This window comes from Carassius carassius, chromosome 11 (genome assembly GCF_963082965.1).
Source record: "Carassius carassius chromosome 11, fCarCar2.1, whole genome shotgun sequence".
NCBI lineage: Eukaryota > Metazoa > Chordata > Actinopteri > Cypriniformes > Cyprinidae > Carassius > Carassius carassius.
This window is the reverse complement of record NC_081765.1, coordinates 19,370,879-19,391,560: the sequence shown is the minus strand read 5'-3', so window position 1 is coordinate 19,391,560 and position 20,682 is coordinate 19,370,879. Positions and strand designations below refer to the sequence as shown.

The 20,682-nt window shown below is 36.8% G+C and overlaps 1 protein-coding gene across 15 annotated transcripts in view; it reads left to right on the top strand.

Moving 5' to 3' along the window:
• Nucleotides 1-4,482: 4,482 nt before the first annotated feature.
• LOC132152952 (syntaxin-binding protein 5-like) overlaps nucleotides 4,483-20,682 on the top strand; it is a 147,070-nt gene continuing 130,870 nt past the window's right edge. For 11 of the 15 annotated variants that reach the window (XM_059561983.1, XM_059561978.1, XM_059561988.1 and 8 more), the window contains exon 1: nucleotides 4,484-5,342. In XM_059561983.1, coding sequence (XP_059417966.1) covers nucleotides 5,175-5,342 — 168 coding nt within the window. In that variant the 5' untranslated portion in view covers nucleotides 4,484-5,174. Of the gene's footprint in view, nucleotides 5,343-20,682 lie in introns of all 15 variants that reach the window. The other 4 variants (XM_059561986.1, XM_059561985.1, XM_059561984.1 and 1 more) reach the window with 2 other exon arrangements.

The following is a 20,682-nucleotide window of genomic DNA, read 5'->3' as shown; positions in this document are numbered from 1 at the left end:
GCCTTCTGATGGCATTGTGAAAAGTGATGCTGCATAGAACTGCACTTAGCTTAATTGAGAATGTTGTTAGAATTTTGTTATTACTTTGCATTTATAAAATGCTGATGGTAGTTCCAGAAGCTAGTTTTCAGAAGCTTCTGTGAATAAGCATTTTACTGTTAACAATGGCACTTTTAACATATAACAATAGCAGTTCATATGATCTTCTCTTGGGGTTAAAAAGATTGTTGGCCACTGGTTTAGACTGTGTCAAACACATACAGACACATACAGTTTTGTTATAAACTAGCTGTTACACTGATTTTTGCTTGCTTGTAATTTAAATGTTTTATCTAGAACAGCTTGCAGTACAATAATTTTATGTACAATCTTCCCTAGAGACATATGGTGTAAAGTGCCTTTCTCAAGGGCACGGTCATGACAAGTATCCCATATGACACTTCTAGTCGGGATCAAATCCTTAACATTTATTTTAACAAAGTGTAAACTGAATCCTTCACTTTTTTAGTTTTATTTCATACATAATTTTTAATTATTTAATAAATTATCCACCACCTGCATCGCTAATGGTTTTCCCACATCATATTTTAATAAGTGTAATGCCCAGTTAAAACTCTCCAACTGCATTGCACTATGGGATACCTGATGTGTTCATGTTCCCTAATCCATGTCTGCAGGTTCGAGCAGGAAGATAAATGCAGCGGCCCCGTTGTGCAGCACGCCCCATGGCGTTGTCTTGGCAGCTGTGTTATCTTGGATGCTGTTTACCCTGAGGGAGCCATGAAGAGGATTATTTTGCTTTTTCTCACTCCTAAATCCTCTCAACAAAGGGATTTATTCTGTAATACATCCGCCAAGCAGCAGAGGGAGAAGGCCCCTACTGAGTTCCTTTAGCAACACTGCCTTGCGTGCATCAGTGGTGATAGGCCAAATAATAATACAGCTAAGATAAACAAGTCCATGTGGGGATGTTTGTCAAGTGACGAGCTACATTAGCACAAGAAACCAATTTTTTTAATTAAAAACCTTACTGCATTTACAAAATTTCGTAGAATTGAAAAACTTTTTGGTTACAAATGTTTTGTTTGCATCTCTCACTATTAAAGTTCAGACTCTGATTCTGTTCTTTATAAAGTCATCGAAAATGTTGTTTGGAGTATGTGACAATAAAGAGGCCTTGACATTCATGATGAAAAGTATATTTAATGAAGATATTTTAAAAAGCAATTACATGTGGCAGCCTACTGAGCTTCTAGTCAGTTAATTGGGGGAGCTGGAGTCTGATCTATAATTTTATAACCAATAAACAAATCAAAGCAACTGATAACTGAAAATGTCAGGATAAAAATACTTGAAAGCATAATGTTTCTACTCTCTAATCATGGTAATTATGAACTCCCCTCTAGTCTTGTTAAAGAGGATGGAGTGAAAGAGAATGCAGAGTGTTTGATTCCAAAAGCACCTCTAAGAACCCAGATCTCTATGAAACTTACAAAATAATCTGCAAGATCTCTTAAGACTGTCAGCAGTTTTGAGGCACCTATAAATTGTTTAATAGTGTGTTAAATAGTGTGTGTGTGTGTGTTTATAGATGCTTAGAATAACCTGCCTGCATTATATTATATTATATTATATTATATTATATTATATTATATTATATTATATTATATTATATTATATTATATTATATATAATTAACTAAATAAAATAATTAATTTAATATTTTAATTATAATTAACTAAATTAAACCAACTTTTAAAGGTAGTTTGCAGGTAAGTTGTTCCAAGCATCTTTTAGAAGTTGTAATTTTAAGTAGTTAAAGTTATAGTTAAAAGTTTAGTTGGAATGAAGTTTGAAATGCAAATGAAGAACAATTAATAGAACATATAAAAGATTAAGACATAATATATGTTGTTTAAAACTGAAATGTGGTTATTAACACCAAACAAATCCTTGCAGAGCTGATGACTGCTTGTCTTAATCTTTATTTGATACTGTACTTTTGGATAATCTATAATATTTGTATAGTCTAAACAGATTTAAAAGTAGACTATAATACATTTGGCTTAATTAGAAAAAAAAAATAGAAAAAAATTAGAAGCTATTAGATTTATCATAGCTTCATTTGTGTAAATGATGTTCCATCTAATCAGAAGATTCCGAATGAAATTCACAGAAGCATCATCAGCATCAAAATCTCTGGAGCTGGTATCAACAACATGAGCCGATTTCAACGGAAAAGTCTCAATGGAATAAGACGTGCCAAGGGGAGAGATGATGTAAGCGCTTATGTAATCTGCATCTGCTAGATGCACATCACAGCGCCCCCTGGAGGCCACTGCTGCCTGTCAGAGGAGTCACATTACGGACTGGATGAGATGTAAAGAGAGTGACTATAACTAGGTTACCACAATTCAGCCACTGCTCCAACGTATCTCCTTAAGTTTGGTATAACATTTTATTTATTTGTGTCCTTATTAAGCGAATATGAATCTTTTTCAGTAGTTTTGAGAGTAGTCATTTACAACCCGAATTCCGGAAAAGTTGGGACGTTTTTTAAATTTTAATAAAATGAAAACTAAAAGACCTTTAAATCACATGAGCCAATATTTTATTCACAATAGAACATAGATAACATAGCAAATGTTTAAACTGAGAAAATTTACAATTTTATGAACAAAATGAGCTAATTTCAATTTTGATTTCTGCTACAGGTCTCAAAATAGTTGGGACGGGGCATGTTTACCATGGTGTAGCATCTGCTTTTCTTTTCAAAACAGTTTGAAGACGTCTGGGCATTGAGGCTATGAGTTGCTGGAGTTTTGCTGTTGGAATTTGGTCCCATTCTTGCCTTATATAGATTTCCAGCTGCTGAAGAGTTCGTGGTCATCTTTGACGTATTTTTCGTTTAATGATGCGCCAAATGTTCTCTATAGGTGAAAGATCTGGACTGCAGGCAGGCCAGGTTAGCACCCGGACTCTTCTACGACGAAGCCATGCTGTTGTTATAGCTGCAGTATGTGGTTTTGCATTGTCCTGCTGAAATAAACAAGGCCTTCCCTGAAATAGACGTTGTTTGGAGGGAAGCATATGTTGCTCTAAAACCTTTATATACCTTTCAGCATTCACAGAGCCTTCCAAAACATGCAAGCTGCCCATACCGTATGCACTTATGCACCCCCATATCATCAGAGATGCTGGCTTTTGAACTGAACGCTGATAACATGCTGGAAGGTCTCCCTCCTCTTTAGCCCGGAGGACACGGCGTCCGTGATTTCCAACAAGAATGTCAAATTTGGACTCGTCTGACCATAAAACACTATTCCACTTTGAAATAGTCCATTTTAAATGAGCCTTGGCCCACAGGACACGACGGTGCTTCTGGACCATGTTCACATATGGCTTCCTTTTTGCATGATAGAGCTTTAGTTGGCATCTGCTGATGGCACGGCGGATTGTGTTTACCGACAGTGGTTTCTGAAAGTATTCCTGGGCCCATTTAGTAATGTCATTGACACAATTATGCCGATGAGTGATGCAGTGTCGTCTGAGAGCCCGAAGACCACGGGCATCCAATAAAGGTCTCCAGCCTTGTCCCTTACGCAGAGAGATTTCTCCATTTTCTCTGAATCTTTTGATGATGTTATGCACTGTAGATGATGAGATTTGCAAAGCCTTTGCAATTTGACGTTGAGGAACATTGTTTTTAAAGTTTTCCAAAATTTTTTTACGCAGTCTTTCACAGATTGGAGAGCCTCTGCCCATCTTTACTTCTGAGAGACTCTGCTTCTCTAAGACAAAGCTTTTATAGCTAATCATGTTACAGACCTGATATCAATTAACTTAATTAATCACTAGATGTTCTCCCAGCTGAATCTTTTCAAAACTGCTTGCTTTTTTAGCCATTTGTTGCCCCCGTGCCAACTTTTTTGAGACCTGTAGCAGGCATTAAATTTTAAATGAGCTAATTAAGTGGATAAAAGTGTAAAATTTCTCAGTTTAAACATTTGCTACGTTATCTATGTTCTATTGTGAATAAAATATTGGCTCATGTGATTTGAAATTCCTTTAGTTTTCATTTTATTAAAATTTACAAAACGTCCCAACTTTTCCGGAATTCGGGTTGTAACAGTGAAAGCCTAAACTATACCTCTACGAGCCACAGCCAGCAGCTCTGCAAGACGTTATACGGATGTCAAACTGGATACCAACATAATGTTAGGAACGTTTGTGGTCCTCTGTGTTTTAAATATCTAAAAGATTTGAATTTAAGTTGTAGGCATGAAAATACTGTATATTTGAGTTTGGTGCAATATAGATAACATTAAGTTTAAGAAAAAATCTGCAAATAATGAAATCACTATTTCATTGTTTGTGGTTTCTGAAGCACATGGTCCAATCGCAGCAGCTGGAAGGCGGGTATTACAGTAGGGCCGTAGCACATGGTCCAACCAGGACAAAGATAGGTGTGGCTGTCTTTCACTCAATCTTTCAGCACCTTGGACAGCAGCTTGCACTCGACTGCGGGAGAGATTCTGGGTGCTGGTCAAGGGTGCTCGCCTCCTCTTCTCCCAAATTATTCAGAAGAAAGAAATAGAGAATGGGATTTCACAGAAATCTTTCAGGTCTTGAAATTTAATGTCCTTTCGCGGCGATTTCTGGTCCATTTTTGACGTTGGCACGTCGCTATACGCTGCTTCTCTGCCGCGTGTGTCCTCTGCGTCCGGGATCCCAAACAACAAGCGTTCAGCGTGAGTTTTGCCGTGTACAGCGATTGAACCTCGATAAAATACGGAAAGTAACATTAATTTTACCAAAGTACATTGTACTTTACTATGTTTATGACATGCCTCCTTAAAACGTTTACTAGTTGGATGCGATACCGTCCTGCGTAAGTGCCATGAAGTTTCTTGGTTCTTCTCCAGCCTGGTTCAGGCTTTAACTCGCCTTTTCCCCAAATCCATCATCTTCTTTTTGTGATCATCAGCCTTATCTCGGAAGATGAGCGTTTTTTTGCGACTTTTCGTGCACATAAAATTCTGAAAGAAAGAAGAAACGAGGAGTCTGAATTCATGCTGTGAAGCCGCATCATCTCCTATGCCGTATTAATCGTCTCGACGGCACGTTTTAAGATTGTTCAAGAGAAACGTTGAAGTAAAAACACAAGGATAAAGATGAAGAAGTTCCGGAAAGTTTTGGACGGGTTGACCACTTCTTCACCTGTCAATCCAAGTGGATCACCCGCGTGCGGCAGTGCGGCTGGGACCCCCAGTACGGCACCGACACCTCGGGAGCTGGAAATACAGGAGACACTTATGTCTGAGCACTTCCAAATCTGCAAGGTGGGTGCCCCTTTCTAGCTTGTCGCAAAGGATTCGTCTGACATTGCAATAGACATGAGCAGCTAGTTTTGGCCAAGAGGCCTGTGCTAATCAATGCAGCTGTTGGGGGAACTGTTGTCGATAGAACCACAATAGAAATTGCAATGCACCAGCAGCGGATACAATACACACAGACACATACTGTAGTGCAAAGACTTTGTGAACCACAAATATGTTCCCCTGCAAAAATATGAGATAGTTCACTTAAGAAATGTAAATTCTGTTGTATCCTCCCAGTGTCATTCCAAACCTATATGACTTTCTTTCTTCTGAAGGACACAAAAGAAGATATTTTAAAGAATTTTGGTAACAAAACAATTTTGTTGACCATTGACTTCCATTGTAGAGACAAAAAACACAGACAGACATTTCTTAAATTATAATTTTGTGTTCCACAGAAGAAAGAAAGACATACAGTTTTGGAATTATATGAATCATGACAATTCTTTGTGTCAGCTATCCTTTAAAGTTCCCGGCAGTCAGTTCTGACTCTCTCTTTTAAAGGGCTCAGCCACTGACACTGTTTCTTAGTCTAAGTGTTTAAGCATCAGTGTGACCATACTGAAGTGTTAAATGGATAGTTTACACACAAATTAAAATTCTTCAGTGTTTCTCAGTCCCGCCTTTCACATAACTAAGACCATACTGAAATGTTAAAATAATAGTTCACACGAAAATAACAGTTCTCTCATAATGTAGGCTACTGACCCTCATGTTGATTCAAACCTGCATTATGTTTTTTCTTCAGTAGAACACAAAAAAAGCAGTTGTTAAAGACTGACAACCTCCATTCACCAATTCATTTTTCATCTCCTTTAGTAGAAGAAAGTTATCTGTCTGTCTGTCGTTAAATCGTCATATCTTTCTATATATAGTTCTACAGTAGGATATTAAATGCATTGGTAGTGAGATGCTCAGGATTAGGCATTCTTGGGACACAATCCTTTCCGCAGTGAAGTTAAGTTATAGGGAGTCGATGACATAACCGAGGCGTCTGTCGTAGTCTCCGGGTTTGTGTCAATGTTCCTGAAGCTATTTTTAGGGCCTATTGGAGCCGGTCGTTGTGGCGGAAGCTGACTGCAGCGCTTCTGCCTCCCCGGTTCGGCTCGAGCTTGAAATTTGGAGTAAACAATTCACTGTAGAGCGATCGAGGACGGACTCGTGTTGTTTTCCACCATATAGTTAATTAGCGGAAAAGCGGTAAGAGAGAACGAACGATACGTGCACAAATCATAGTTTATGAAGCTGTTTGTGAATATTCCCAGCATGGCACATTCATTCACTACTGGCTGGCACACGCCTCGTTCTTACCATGTACAGTGTGTGCTCTCCCCGATAATATATAGGATACAGTCGCGCAGATACAGACCCAACAGCCCCGACTTACGTTTTGTTTTCATTGATATGACTTGCAAACGATTCACAATCATAACATGTAGAAGCTTACAGGATTGGTTAAAGAATTCATCGGCAGCTAAACAAATGGTATAACACCACATGTTGTCAGGATACATTTCTATCTGAGGTAGTACCTAGGCTATATGTGACTTTGTTATTGCTATATACAAGACCGTTTTTCTAACTTATGAATGTACCTGTATTAATTTAAAGGAACTGTTCACCCCAAAATTTGCTCACCTTAAATCAATTAAAAATGTAGATTAGTTTGTTTCTTCATCTGAACAGAATTTGAGAAAGTTAACATTACATCACTTTGCTTAAGTGGCTCCTCTGCAGTGAATGGGTGCCGTTAGAATGCTGTCCAACCAGCTGATAAAAACAACTAGAGTCCTGTGGATTACTTGTGGATTATTGTGATTTTATCAGCTGGTTGGACAGCGTTCTGACGGCACCCATTCCCTGCAGAGGATCCATTGGTGAGCATATGCAATTTTTTTTCTAAATCTGTTTAAATGAAGAAATGAACTCATCTACACTGCTCTTTTTTTTCTCAAAGAGGTCATGAAATACAAGTGTTTTTTTTCTCTCTCTTTAAATGTCCATTCTTTTAAAATAGATTGCTATTTATTATATCAGTTTGATGATGTAAAACATTGATTTTAAAAGTAACTGAATTCAAAGTGGTTTGCTTACTAAGGTGGGTTTAGTCTAGGCCACACAAGTTGAACATATACTAGAAGGAACCCTGTGGCTCATGAATATGAGATTGTAATGCTGTATTTATACATATCAGAAAAGGGACTGTCTGAGATCCTCATTAAGAATTGAAAATTGTCTGAAATGTCTTACATTTTCATGATACAACACCTTCAATGTAAATGAAACATGATCTATAAAAGAAAACCACACAAGCAATGGTGAATTGTATGAGTTTTTATTCTAGAGACAAGTATAAAGGATCTGCCTTGTGGTCTGTCGAGGGATGTGTTCTGTGGGATGTTGACAAAGAGAGTGCTCTGGAGACGCACATCTGAAATAGACTGCCGAATACCCTCTCATGTGCTCAAGAACACTCGGTGACACTCATTTCTGGTAATGATCACTCAACTGAATCATGAGCTTTGACAACAGCTCCAGTCATGGGCTGTCATGTTTCATGTGTGGTAGAATTTAGATTTTTCTCCCCCAGTCTCACTTCTGTATATTCCCGAATGGATCTGTCATGCACACAGGAATACTAGTCAAAGGCATAGAGCAAAAATAGAAAAACATGTAAATGTGTATGTAACATTATAATGGAAGGTAAAAACAGCAGGGATCTTGTTTTTTTTAAGCCAATCAGCAAGATTTTCCTCTGGCAAATGACAAAAAACAAGGTAGATACTGAGGTATAATTCTACTAGTCCTCTGTCAACAATGTTGGCTTCCTCTCCAGTGCTCTGAGACCGCAGTGGTGGCACAGCCTGTGCTCTAGAGCAGCCCGCTCTGTCTGCATGTATCCTCATCTCTCAACAGGTAAGCTGTGCTCACTCGACCAAAGGGAAAAAAGGATGAATTGTACTGTATAGTCTCTATTGCTGATAGATTTTTTTTTCATCATCAACACTGTTTATAGGTTCAACCGAGTAGTAGGGCCAGATAGATGCAATGGGACTGATAGTAGCAAAGATCTAAAAATAAGGCATACAAATTATGAGTGAGCTTATGCCTCCTTTTTCTGAGTATCTCCACCACTATGAAAGATCTGTGTTAAAATCCTTCCCATTAATAGCTTTATTTATATTTTATGTAAAATAAATAAACAAATAAATACAGAGAAAAGAATCACCCCTCTTTTAAAACAATCACACACAAAGTTGACAGTTTTTTTTGCTTTATCCAGCTGTATTTACTCAGTGCTACCTGTAACATCTAAATGAAAGATATAACACCAACATCTCAGAAAAAAAAAAGAATCACAGAGTTGGAAAAAGAGTCACCCTGCCCTAAAAATGTGAAGGTAAACACGCCTTCTCAATGGTACACAATGCCATTTGACTTTCCATTGTGATCATCTGTGGTCATTTTGATTAGCTCAGCATGAGAAGAGCTTTCCCGGAGCATTTCAGTCCTTGGTAGTGCAATTGAAGCAAACAATCAACTAGTACCCATCAAAAGATCTCCGTGATAAAGTTGTGGACAGGTACAAGTCAGGAGATGGATACAAAATCAATGCCTAGAAGCACAGTGAAGTCTGTTATTAAGTGTATTATCTGTTATTATTTTAGTATTTGGTACAAAACAGACCTTTCCTGAATCAGGACGTCACTCCAAACTGGATGAAAGAGTCAGGAGGAAACTGGTATAGAGGCTACCAAGAGGCCTACAGCAACTCTGAAGCAGTTGCAGGAATTTATGACAAAGAGTGGTCTTTGTGTGCATGTAAAGACAATATCACGAATTCTCCACAAATGTGACTTGTATGGGAGGGTTGCAAGAAAAAAGCCATTCCTCTAGAAAGACCACATGCAGTCACGACTGAGCTTTGCCAATACACACCTTAAAGATTCTGATGCAGATGATTTGGCCTTGACATCAAACGATATGTCTGGCAGAAATCCAGTACAGCTCAATATCCAAATAACAGCATTCCTCCATTAAAACATGGGGGTAGTAAGATCCTGTTATGGGGTGTTTCTCTGCAGCAGGGACTGGATTACTTGTCAGGATAGAAGGAAAAATGTATGGGGCAAAGTACCAACAAATTCTTGGGAAAATCTGCTGCCCTCTGCAAGAAAGATGTCAATGGGAAGAAGGTTTACCTTCCAACATAACAATGACCCAAAGCACACAACAAAACTGAGCACACAGTGGTTGAAGGAAAAGCTTTATTCTAAGAATACTATATATAAAATATATTGTAATCTTTTAGAAAAACAAAATATAATCACCAATACACAATTATTATAATTTGTTTTAAATATTATTACTTTTTCAGAAAGAATGCATTAAAATGTATGAATTGTATTCAAATCAATTCAATTCTGGAAAAAATAAAATAAAATTAGTTTTATGAAGCAACAACTGTTGCAAAGAAATATCTCTTTCTGAAGGTTCATGTCACACTGAAGCCTTGAATAATGGCTGCAAAACAAACAAACAAACAAAAATCTTTGCCATCATAGTATTAAATTACATTTTACATTTTTTTACAATAGAAAACTGCCATTAAACTGCATTTAAAATCGGAGATAACATTTCACTATATTACTTCTTGTACACTATTTTTGATTAAATAAATGCAGAATTAGAAACTTCTTTCATTGTATCTCGAAGATCCTCACAGTAGATTTTACCACTGAAGGGTCTGAGCATCCAGAACAGTTTTATCGCTCTCTCTATTCGAGAGAGGAATGACATCTAAAGATGTGTGTAGTAGTGACATGTAGCAGTGACTCATATAGAGTTTCCTGTCAGTGCTGTTTGAAACCATTTATTTCTCTTACTCTCCCTCACATTTTGTCTTTATCTCCTTATTTTTACATCTGCTGAATTGAAAGATTTCATTCGGTGGCACTTGTTTGAACCTAATTGTTATTTCTTTCCATCATTCATACTCTGTGCTGTCTCTCCAGTTACTGAGCAGGGCTAAGATAGTTAATACTCCAAACAGCTCCGTGCTTGTAATCACCCATAAATGAATAGCCCCATTCAGTCAATCTATATCCTTCATACCTTTTTCCACTCCACTTCTCTGATCCCCATTCATTTTCTCTTGTTGTTTAGTGTCTCGCACAGAGGATTTTGTGTATTTTTGTGCTTGTTTTGATGTTAAGAACTAAAAAAAAAACCTTGCTAGCTGCTGTTACATAAAATGATAGATTTATGTGATGTATTTAACATTATGCATTTAAATTGCTACGTTTTCAGATGTAAAAAAAAAAAAATAATTAAAGTAAGCCTATTGCCACATCAAAGTAAAACCTAAAAAAGTTATTTTTTTAAATTAATCAAATATGGCAGTATTTAAAAGCTTATTAAAATCAATATTTTGTTATTTATAGTTATTATTGTTATTTTAACAACAACAACAACAATAACTATACAGTGTATAGTAAATAATAAAAAATTATATATATTTTTATATAATAAATTATCAAAATTACAAGAAATACAAGAAATTATGATATATAAAGTCACAAATGGGAGATAAAAAGTCACAAAACATAAAGTCAGATTGTGAGATGTAATGTTGCGATTATGAGAAATAATGTTGCAAGTGGGAGATATAAAGTAGTAGGAGCATAAACAGATTTCCTAGATTTCTGACAGCCTTCTGTTAAGCAACTGTGAACTATAATTGTCACTCTCTTCAGGCTCGATAACCGTAACATGTATATTGACAGTGAAAGTGAAAGAGACAAATGTAACGTCTGGCTAGAATTGTGCAATTGCCTCAAACACCATCCAGTGCTCAATTAAGAAGTTGTTGCATCACCTCCATGTCAACCTCACTGACAACATTCATCAATATTTGTTTCAAGTCAGTGATGATATCACACCCAACAGATGCGTTCATTTGTGAGTGGCGTCCTTCCACAGCTTCCCTTTCTGATTCAGCATTGAACAGTTTGTCTCTCTCTGGATAGGTGAGGGATAGCTGATATGTCTGTAGAAGTAAATCCAGTTAGGCACATGCACATGCACGCTCAAGTACACAATGGCTTGTAAGCTCAGTAATTGCATTTTAACTCTCGCTCTTAGCGCAGCTTGAAGGGCTCAAACAAACTGCACCTACACATTCTGTTCAAGTGATATTTAGATATATATTATATGTATACAGCAGCTCTGACAGACTAGAAAGAAAGACTAGATGGATAGATGGACGAATTACCAGTCTTGTTGCCATTCAAAGAACAAATACTCTCAATTAACCTTCATGTTGTGCTGTGTTTGTTTTTAATCTCTTGGTATTTTTGACTGGATTTTGTCTGATTGTTTTAGTTTCTTTCATATTCTATTGTGTGTGTGCAGGATGGTGGTCTGGTCTGTAATTGATTGGTGACAGAACTGCTGTTAAAGTGGGTTGTTTGCCCTCATGTGGCTTCACCGGGGTGATGGCACACTTACTGACCCAAGATAAAAGAGCTTCATTTCTCTTATCTGGTATCAGCCCTCCTCCCTCCTACCCAGCCACGTACCACTCAGTTATCTCTGTCTTTTTCCTGTTCACTCAATTGTTTTAACATTATTTGTTGGATTTGAGGCTTAATGTCATTTCAGGCTGACTGAACCAGATTCCTGATAGACAGTGGTTAGACAGTGAATCCTGCTCTGTTTGTTTTATTCTTTCCTTATTTTGTAGACATCTTCCTTATTTCAAAGGAAATTTCTTTTCAAAATGATATAACCGTATGTCTTGGGGTTACAGCTTATAAATGTGAGTCAGGTTTTCCCTACATTATGGAGATTAGATGAATAATTAAATAATTATGGGTATGGGCGGATGAGAAAAAATACATTATAAACATGCTTAGTAATGTTTTCGTGCAAATGTAAAAATACCAAAAAATTGTAAGCTGAACAAAATGTTACTTTGAAATTAATTTACTTTTCTCAGAAATTGCCAATAAATGTTTCAAATAATTACAAAGAAACTGCAAATAACACATTGAATTAAACATGGCATTTTCAAGAAATAAGCTTCAAAAATGTTTTACATATATTTAGTTTGAAATAAATATATTTCCTTAAGCCACAAATATTTAAGTATGTATTTATTTATTTGCTTGCTTGCTAGAAATCTTTTTTCCCCCCTCTTATCACTTTTCCTTGTCTCTTTCTAACCCTATGGATGCATTCTAAGTCAGATTGCATTTGTAGTTACAGTCTAAAGAGATTTTGTTATTTATGATTTTTTTTGTCAAAGCAACTTACAGTAGACTTATTACAGGCATGCTCCTGCTTGAGCAACCTGGGGTTAAGTGATTTGTTGAAGACAATCCCCAGTACTGTACCTCTCTCAGTCACCAAATAACACATCTTTGAAAGAGCAACCTCTGAGCAATAAAACTATCCTCTGGGATTGCAGGGATTATACCTTAGACCCTAAAATGAAGCAACAAAGTGGCCTACACCCTGCCCTACTCTCATTCTCAGACAGACCACCCACAGACCTGTTTCACAAAAAGAACTTGAATGAAAACAAAATTGGCAATCTGAATATGACTCTCTGGCATCTATGTAATTTTGACTAAGGATTTGTTGAAGTGGGAGTTAATGTATGTCACTGAGTACTTGAAAGATAACGATTTTGTTTGAGGCAGTTAGTAGTGAATGTTTCAAAATAGTTTGAGTAATTTACATTGATAAATTTAGCAGATGCTTTTAATCAAAGTGACTTGCAAATGAGGAGTGCAACATAAGCAATTCATTACCAATTCAGTACCAAAATTATTTATTTGATTTGATTTGATTTTTTGTTGAATATTTGTTACATTTAGTCTGTAACAATGTTCCAGTAATAAGATGCTTTAGGAAAAAGTGCCTACTTCAGAAAGTGCTAATGTAACTTTATTTAACACTAGACCTGCCCCTTTTCCTATCAGACACATCAACACATCACAAGAGCTAGTATGGCATTTGTTGCTGATCATAAGTTTGAAACTGAGATTTTAAGATTGAATATGACTTTCAATTTGGGCAAAAATCTCAGGCATTAAAAGTTCAAAAGTTTCCTTTCTGGCTGAAGGATTGAGAGGATGTAGCTCTAGCTTCATGAACATGAATATACACCACAAAGTGCCAATCTGGAAGCATCTCTTCCTGAACCGTGTTCGGATAAATTGTGGGATATTAAAGGCATAGAGCTTATTAGGGAACAGCAGTCTGAGTGTCTCCACTATATGTACCAGGCAACCCTCTGAGAGATTTGATACATATGACCGAAGAAGTTTACTAGAGCAGTGGTTCTCAAACCTGCCCTGGAGTACCCCCTGCATTGCACATTTTGTATGTCTCCCTAAATTATCACATATAATTCAACTATTCAGCTCATTAGTGGAGACTGCAAGACCTGAAGTATATATATATATATATGCTCTGACATAAACACATGATATTACAAATTATCAGTTTTTGAGTGCAAAAGACATCTACTATGTGTGTGGCATTAATAGTTCCCTCAATACATTCTTAATTCATGCTGCATTAGTAATGATTTCAACAGACATTTATATAGAGCATTTTTGCTTACACTGTGTTATATTGCATTGCAGCAATAGAACAATGCTGTGTCGTATAAAGTGCGTGAAAGAGAAGGGATTATATGAATGGATCTAATGTTGACAGTCCATCCAAGAATATTTGTAAGAATGTATAAGAATACCTGTTGTATCGCTAAAACGATAATGATAATGTGTGAGCATGCTTGTGAGAGACACAGCACAAGAGTGAGAGCGAGATCTGCAGTCTTATGCACAGAGCGGTGCATGAGAGCGCTGGATGTGTGGTCTATTTTTAGATTGGGGTCTAGACTCGCCCACCCTTCCCTCTGAAAGAAGAAGCTGAGTGAATGAGCGAGAAAGAGAGTTCATTGTTGTGTGTTGGAATATTTGTAGCAATGGAGAAAGAGTGGTATAAAATTTAATTAGATAGAGATAGATAAAGCTTGAGTGAGTGAGAGAAACCCTTGCTCAGTGTTCTGGAGAGTTCTATGACATCAGTGCCGGCCGGGTCTCTTTACCTTTCCAATGCAGAATTAAAAATGTTGTCTACTATGAACCGAAAAACCAAAATTGAAAACGAAGGCCAGAGATATAGAAAGGGTGAGATAAAGAGCAAAACATGGATCTTCTGGCCATGAAATATGGATGAGGCTTTAAAGATTGGGGCCAGTAGATGTATTTTTCATCCTCTCTCTGTAGTATGTATATTTAATGTTAAATGACTCTCTTGTATGGGGCCTGTTTGCATTAATAAGGGGAGGTTCCAGGGGTTTCGCGTCTCCTTCCTGCCACAGGTCGCATCACCCTGCTGGGACAGACAGGAGGTCAGCGCCCACTTGTGTGTCAACCTCTTCCCCAGCCCATGATTAAAGGCTGCAGAACTGCCAAACCCAGACCACCCACCCCGACTCCAGCTGCGGGAGACGGGTGTGTGTGTGTGTGTGTGTATGTGTGTGTGAGGAATATTCTGCGCTGTTTTCAAGCTAATGTCTGCGTACCACATCTGTATCATGCTGTCGATTACCACAGATAATGTGTACTTTAAATTAGTATATACTGTAGAAGGCATATGATGAATTTTTATTAAGGCTCCATTCATATGCAATAAATTGATGTAACAATAAATTGATACCACATATGCTCCATATATCCATATGTACAGACTACTTAATAGTTATAATCATACTTTCGTGAGGGTTTATTGTATAGTGAAAAAAAAAACTTTTTGGGTGAATAAATGAAGACAGAATTTTCATATTTTGGGTAAGCTGTCCCTTTATGGCATTTATGGTAAAAACAGTGTGTTTCCTAAGTGTATTTCCTATAAACACATTTCCTATTTGTTTTTATACAGAGTGGAAGGGAATTGAAATTATTATTCTGTGTGGTCATTGATAGTCTGCCACAGAACCAGTTCTTAATGATTACTCTGTCTTTCTTTACTAGCATGAGCTGATGCAGAAAACCCATAAAAGCATTCAGTCACATAGCTCCTATTAAAACATTTACACAGAACAAAATGCCACAAAACCACAGTTCAAAAACCATATGAGGCATTATTAATGTAGAGATTTGTATTTCTATCATATAATCACATCAGTTACTAACAGAAGTATGGGTTGAAAGAAGACCAGCAGCATTACTGGAAATATTTAATTCCTTTCTGCATTATATTGCAAACTGAGAGATAGACAGATACGCCCAGCATGTAGAAGCTGAAATAGCCGTATGAATGACTTGGAGAAATGGAGAGCAGGGGTGTGGAGGATCATTTCAGGTTTGCTCCTTGGTTGGCACGAAAGCATACGTGTACGTGGTTGTGGCCTGACAGCCCTTTTCAGGTTTATAAATCTTAGACATGTGGTGTGAACACATCATTTGATTCTGTGACAGGAAATTAACAAGAATGTGCTGTTTTAGTTGGATTTTTGTGGCTGAAAGATATTTAATCACGGGAAGAAAATTAGATAAAAACAATTCAAAAGTTTGGGTTTTAAATTTAGATTTTTATGTTTTTGAACTCTTGTGCTAAGCAGAGCTGAATTTATTTGATCAAAAATAGTAAAAACTATATTGTGAAAAAATATAACAATTTAAAATAATATATAGTTTATAGTATAGTATATAGTTTATATTTGAATATATTTTAAAATGTCATTTGTTTGCTGTGATGGCAAATCTGATTTTTTTTAGCAGTCATTACTCTAGTCTTCAGAAATCATTCCAACATGTTGATTTTGGTTCTCGAGAAATATTTATTACTATCAATGTTAACAGGGCTGGACTGGGACAAAAAATCGGCCCGGGCATTTTTGCCCAGACCGGCCCACTATATGATCATAAACACCACCCATCTTTGCACGCCCTTAATTATATGTATACCAACTTCTATTCATTAAAACCACTAATGCCATGTAATGAGTGAGTATAGGAACGAGTGAGAGTTAACAGATGAAATGTCAAAATTTTATATTTATTAATACAGTTGAACTATACTCCACAGCGGTGAATCCTAAAACAAGCTATAAGCGGCTCTGGCATAGCAATACCAGTGTTTCTTACAGGATTTTTGTTAAAACTATGGTGGTGTGTCCTCGGTCCTTCTAGGGGGGTTCGGGGGCATGCCCCCCCCATGAGAAAATTTTGTGCATTTTAATGTTAAATTCATTAATCTGGTACAGTGTCTATTTACATTACACCTATACATAGTAATTGTTATAATATTAATCCAATGACAGTAATAGCCATATTTTGTAAAACAAATGCACAAAAAAATAAAGGAAACTTTCTTAATTAGTTGTAGCAATTTCTATACTTGAAAGAGATAAGCACATGATCTTTTATTTTGACGCAAACTGCATCAAGCTTTTATTTTGGCGGAAAACATGGTTTACAAACGCTTTTATTGAATTTCTGTTAATTGCGGTAACCGTCAACTATGCAGATGTGGAAATAATCTACACTCATGACATGGCCTAAGTGTTTTGAAAGTAGTTATGCTTACCGCAGGCTCTACACTTTCTCATCTCTCCCCTGATCCTCCTCCTGCCACAGGAGCTGATGAAGGTCAGAAAACATATATTTTGACACAGTTTACAGTGTCTGCTTTAAGGGCCTGGTTCTATTTTTTTCACGCTCTTTATCTGCACATTCCTTGCGTTTCTTCTCCATCTTTTTTTACAGATACACACTGACACTGCTGCCGTTCGCTCACTAGTTTAAAGTTGAGATTGGGCCAGCCCAGTGTCAATCAAGAAAAGAGCCAATGGGCCGCTGATCTACGTGTTTCATGGGCTGGTCTGTCAGAAAAAAAACTAACACTGACTTTGACTAATGCATTACACCGGCACAAACCCAGCGCCGCCAATTAAGCAAAACAAAACAAAACGAATGGGCCGCCGATGTACAAATTTTATGGGCCGTTAAAAAAAAAAAAAAAAAAAGTATGAGTATGAGATATCGGCCCAAAAAGCACGTCGGCCCACCGGGCATTTGCCCGGTATGCCCAATGGCCAGTCCAGCCATGAATGTTAAAAAGAGCTCCTTATTTTTGTGGAAACCTTGGAAAAATTAAATGTAAAAGTATTATCTGTCGTTTCTGATCAATATAATGCCATTAATGCCCTTTTGCTGAACAAAAGTGTCTAATTTCTTAAAAAAATATTTTTTTTTTTTAAATTTCTACACAATAGTGTAAATAGTGGGCGATATGTCAAAAACAAATTATCACAATACAATTATTTTTTTTCTGACTGTATAATTAACCATTAGTCTTCCATATAGCATACATTTAGATTATGATAAACATAGTTAAACATGTAGGCTAGCATTATGTAACATTTATGTTATAAATGTATGTACTCTCACTTTTGAGTTTAATTAATCTTTGAGTAAAGGTTTAATAAAAAATAAAAAAATCTGACTGACCCCAAACTTTTGAAAAAAAAAAAAAAAGTGTTTTGCTTCATGCAAACACTTAGAGGTACAGTTTGACCAAAAATGAATATTCTGTCATCATTTACTCACCCTCATGTCGTTCCAAACCTGTGTGACTTTCTATTGTCTGTGCAATACAAGATAACATTTCTTTGTACAATGAAATTCATTGGTTTCCAGTGTTGTTCAGTATACCTTGTGTGTGTGTGTGCGTGTGTGTGTGTGTGTGTTCCACGTAAGAAAGATATTTATACATCTTGACAGAATTTTCCATTTTGGTGAACTGTCCCTTTAAGAGGAATAGAATAGCATGGAATAGTAGAAATAGGGTGGAGAAATTGAATAGCTAAACAGAGTGAGAGGATAGGAGAGAAACTGAGAGATGAAGAGGGAATGGGAGGGGGACGCTTAAATAGTCTGCAATAAAGCAGAGCACTGAATGAAAATCTAAATGCAGAGGCATTCATTAGCACTCATTTGATTAATAGAGACGATAAGACAACACGCACATACACACTGAAACATTGAACACAGCCACTCCTATGAAGACGCAGACCAATGATTCCAGATGTTTGTATAAGCAGACAATAAATCTGCAAAACATAGTCGCAAGTCAAGCGAATTTGGACATGACAACGGTTTCATCACAGCTCTATTCCTGCTTTATATCCACGGATGGAACATCGCACTCACTCCATCCAGTCTCTTTCTCTCTGAGTCTTTCACTTGCTTTGTGATCACTCTATCCTGCTCATTCATCTAGTACTTGCTTGCATCAGTCCAGAGCTATGCAGCTGAATTATTGATGATCGTACCTTCATAAGGGAGCCAAACAATTGGGAAACTGTGTGAGAGAAAATGCATGAAAGGTGATTTTTGCAGTCAAATACAAAAAATTGGTCTAATTTTTCAAATTACAAAGTTAAATTATCTCCTTGAATTTATTACACTCTCTTATAGTTTTAACACTAATCTGCAGAATTGTTTCTAAAATATTTTTGGACAGTGTCATAATTTGCGTCACAGCTCTGGAGCCGCATGTGTGATGGATTTCAGCACCATCTGTGGTGGCCATCGCCAGCACCAGAGCACTAGCACAGACCCGCAGGCTGTGGATGGCTCTTGTTGCATGCTTCCAGCACCGATGGCTGTGGACACAGCACCTGCTCTTACATTTCAGAGCACACATTCTGGACAGCTTCTGTACAGTTCTGTGCACCAAATAAAAGACACTCAGAGTGGCACAATTTGACGCTGACCCCTGACCACCTCAATTGATTACTGTATTTGCAGGCAGTTTGCTGCAAGTGTAACAAGGTAAATGTTTAAAATGGCACATGACTCGTGTCGGAACTTTAAAAAACTTTAATTGTTTTGTTGGCTATTTAGAGAGTGATGTGATGCCAGTTGAAACAAGTGGACAGGTGTGTGGAGCAGAAATGCAAATTAGCAGCTAATACAGGTATTAGGAAAGGTTTCAGGTTTCATGTGTTTCGATGTGTTTTTATTGGCTGTATGTCCAAAATAAAAAGATACTGTATGAATCGATTTGCTATGGAACAAATAATAGATTAATAAGACCAAAGATTGCCCGTTTAATATAACCAAAATGAATAAAACTTTGTGTAACACCATCTACATAAGAGCCAGAGGGAAATTCCTGAAGGACTGCCCGAGATAAAGCTTTTGTCGGCGGGTACATGAGTGCTGAATGGATGCTGTTGGCCTGGAGCTTCAAAAACATAAACATCTAATTCTTGCAATGTTATAACATAGTTGAGATAATTGAGTTCTGATCTCCTCTACCAAGGACATAGCATAACTTATGAATGAAATATATATAATGATTTGAAAAAAAAAATAAATAATAATAATTGCTAAAATGTTTTGCCGGGTCTCAAGAGGTTAAAGTTTTTAAATATACTTTTATATTGCAGTTATTTCACAATCTCCAAACTAATGTAAAAACAACATAAAGACAATATATTTTAAATATTTGCTTAATGGGATTTATTCATTTGTTTATTTTTTTACGACTGAAGGCGAGTAAAAAAAAAAAAAAAAAAGAGACAGAAGCAGCAGTTGTGAGTGGGGTGGCCAACCCTATCTCTGCCCCTGCTTTAATTGCGCTAAATATTTTATACGTGTTAAACTGAAAACAAAAATAATAATTACATGCGTTTCCACATTAATTTTGACAGCACTGTATATATATATTGTGACGAGTCGGCTGCCTTGCTTCATTTTACCAGTGTTCATTTACTTTCAAAAACTGAAACAGGTCAATTCCTGATATTATTGACAGTATAAGTTTGTATAAGTTTGTATAAGACAGTATAATTGAAATTTTTGCATTTTTAAATTGCCATCATGATGCACATTTTTGCCTTTGTTATTACTGATTGAACTCATCAGTGACAATAATTTTCGAATTTGAAAAGTAACAGTAACAAGTAATGTTATTGATAATGTAAGTGTGGTTTCCCTACAGTGGTTCAGGCTGTAAGATTGCTGAATGGCTAAATAAATTTTGTCAGCACAACGGTATAAAACTGTACATTTCTAGTCTATTACCACCCACTGCCAACTCCATACCATTCGCACGATTTAGCAAATCGAGGGAACGCAATAGTAAATCGAGGGAACACAATAGTAATCATGTGCACGTTTTAGTACATTGAGGGAACGAATTAGTAAATCGTGTCTACAATTTTTTTTTTTTTTCTTGCATGTCATGTGCGGGGCTCCGTAGAATCAAG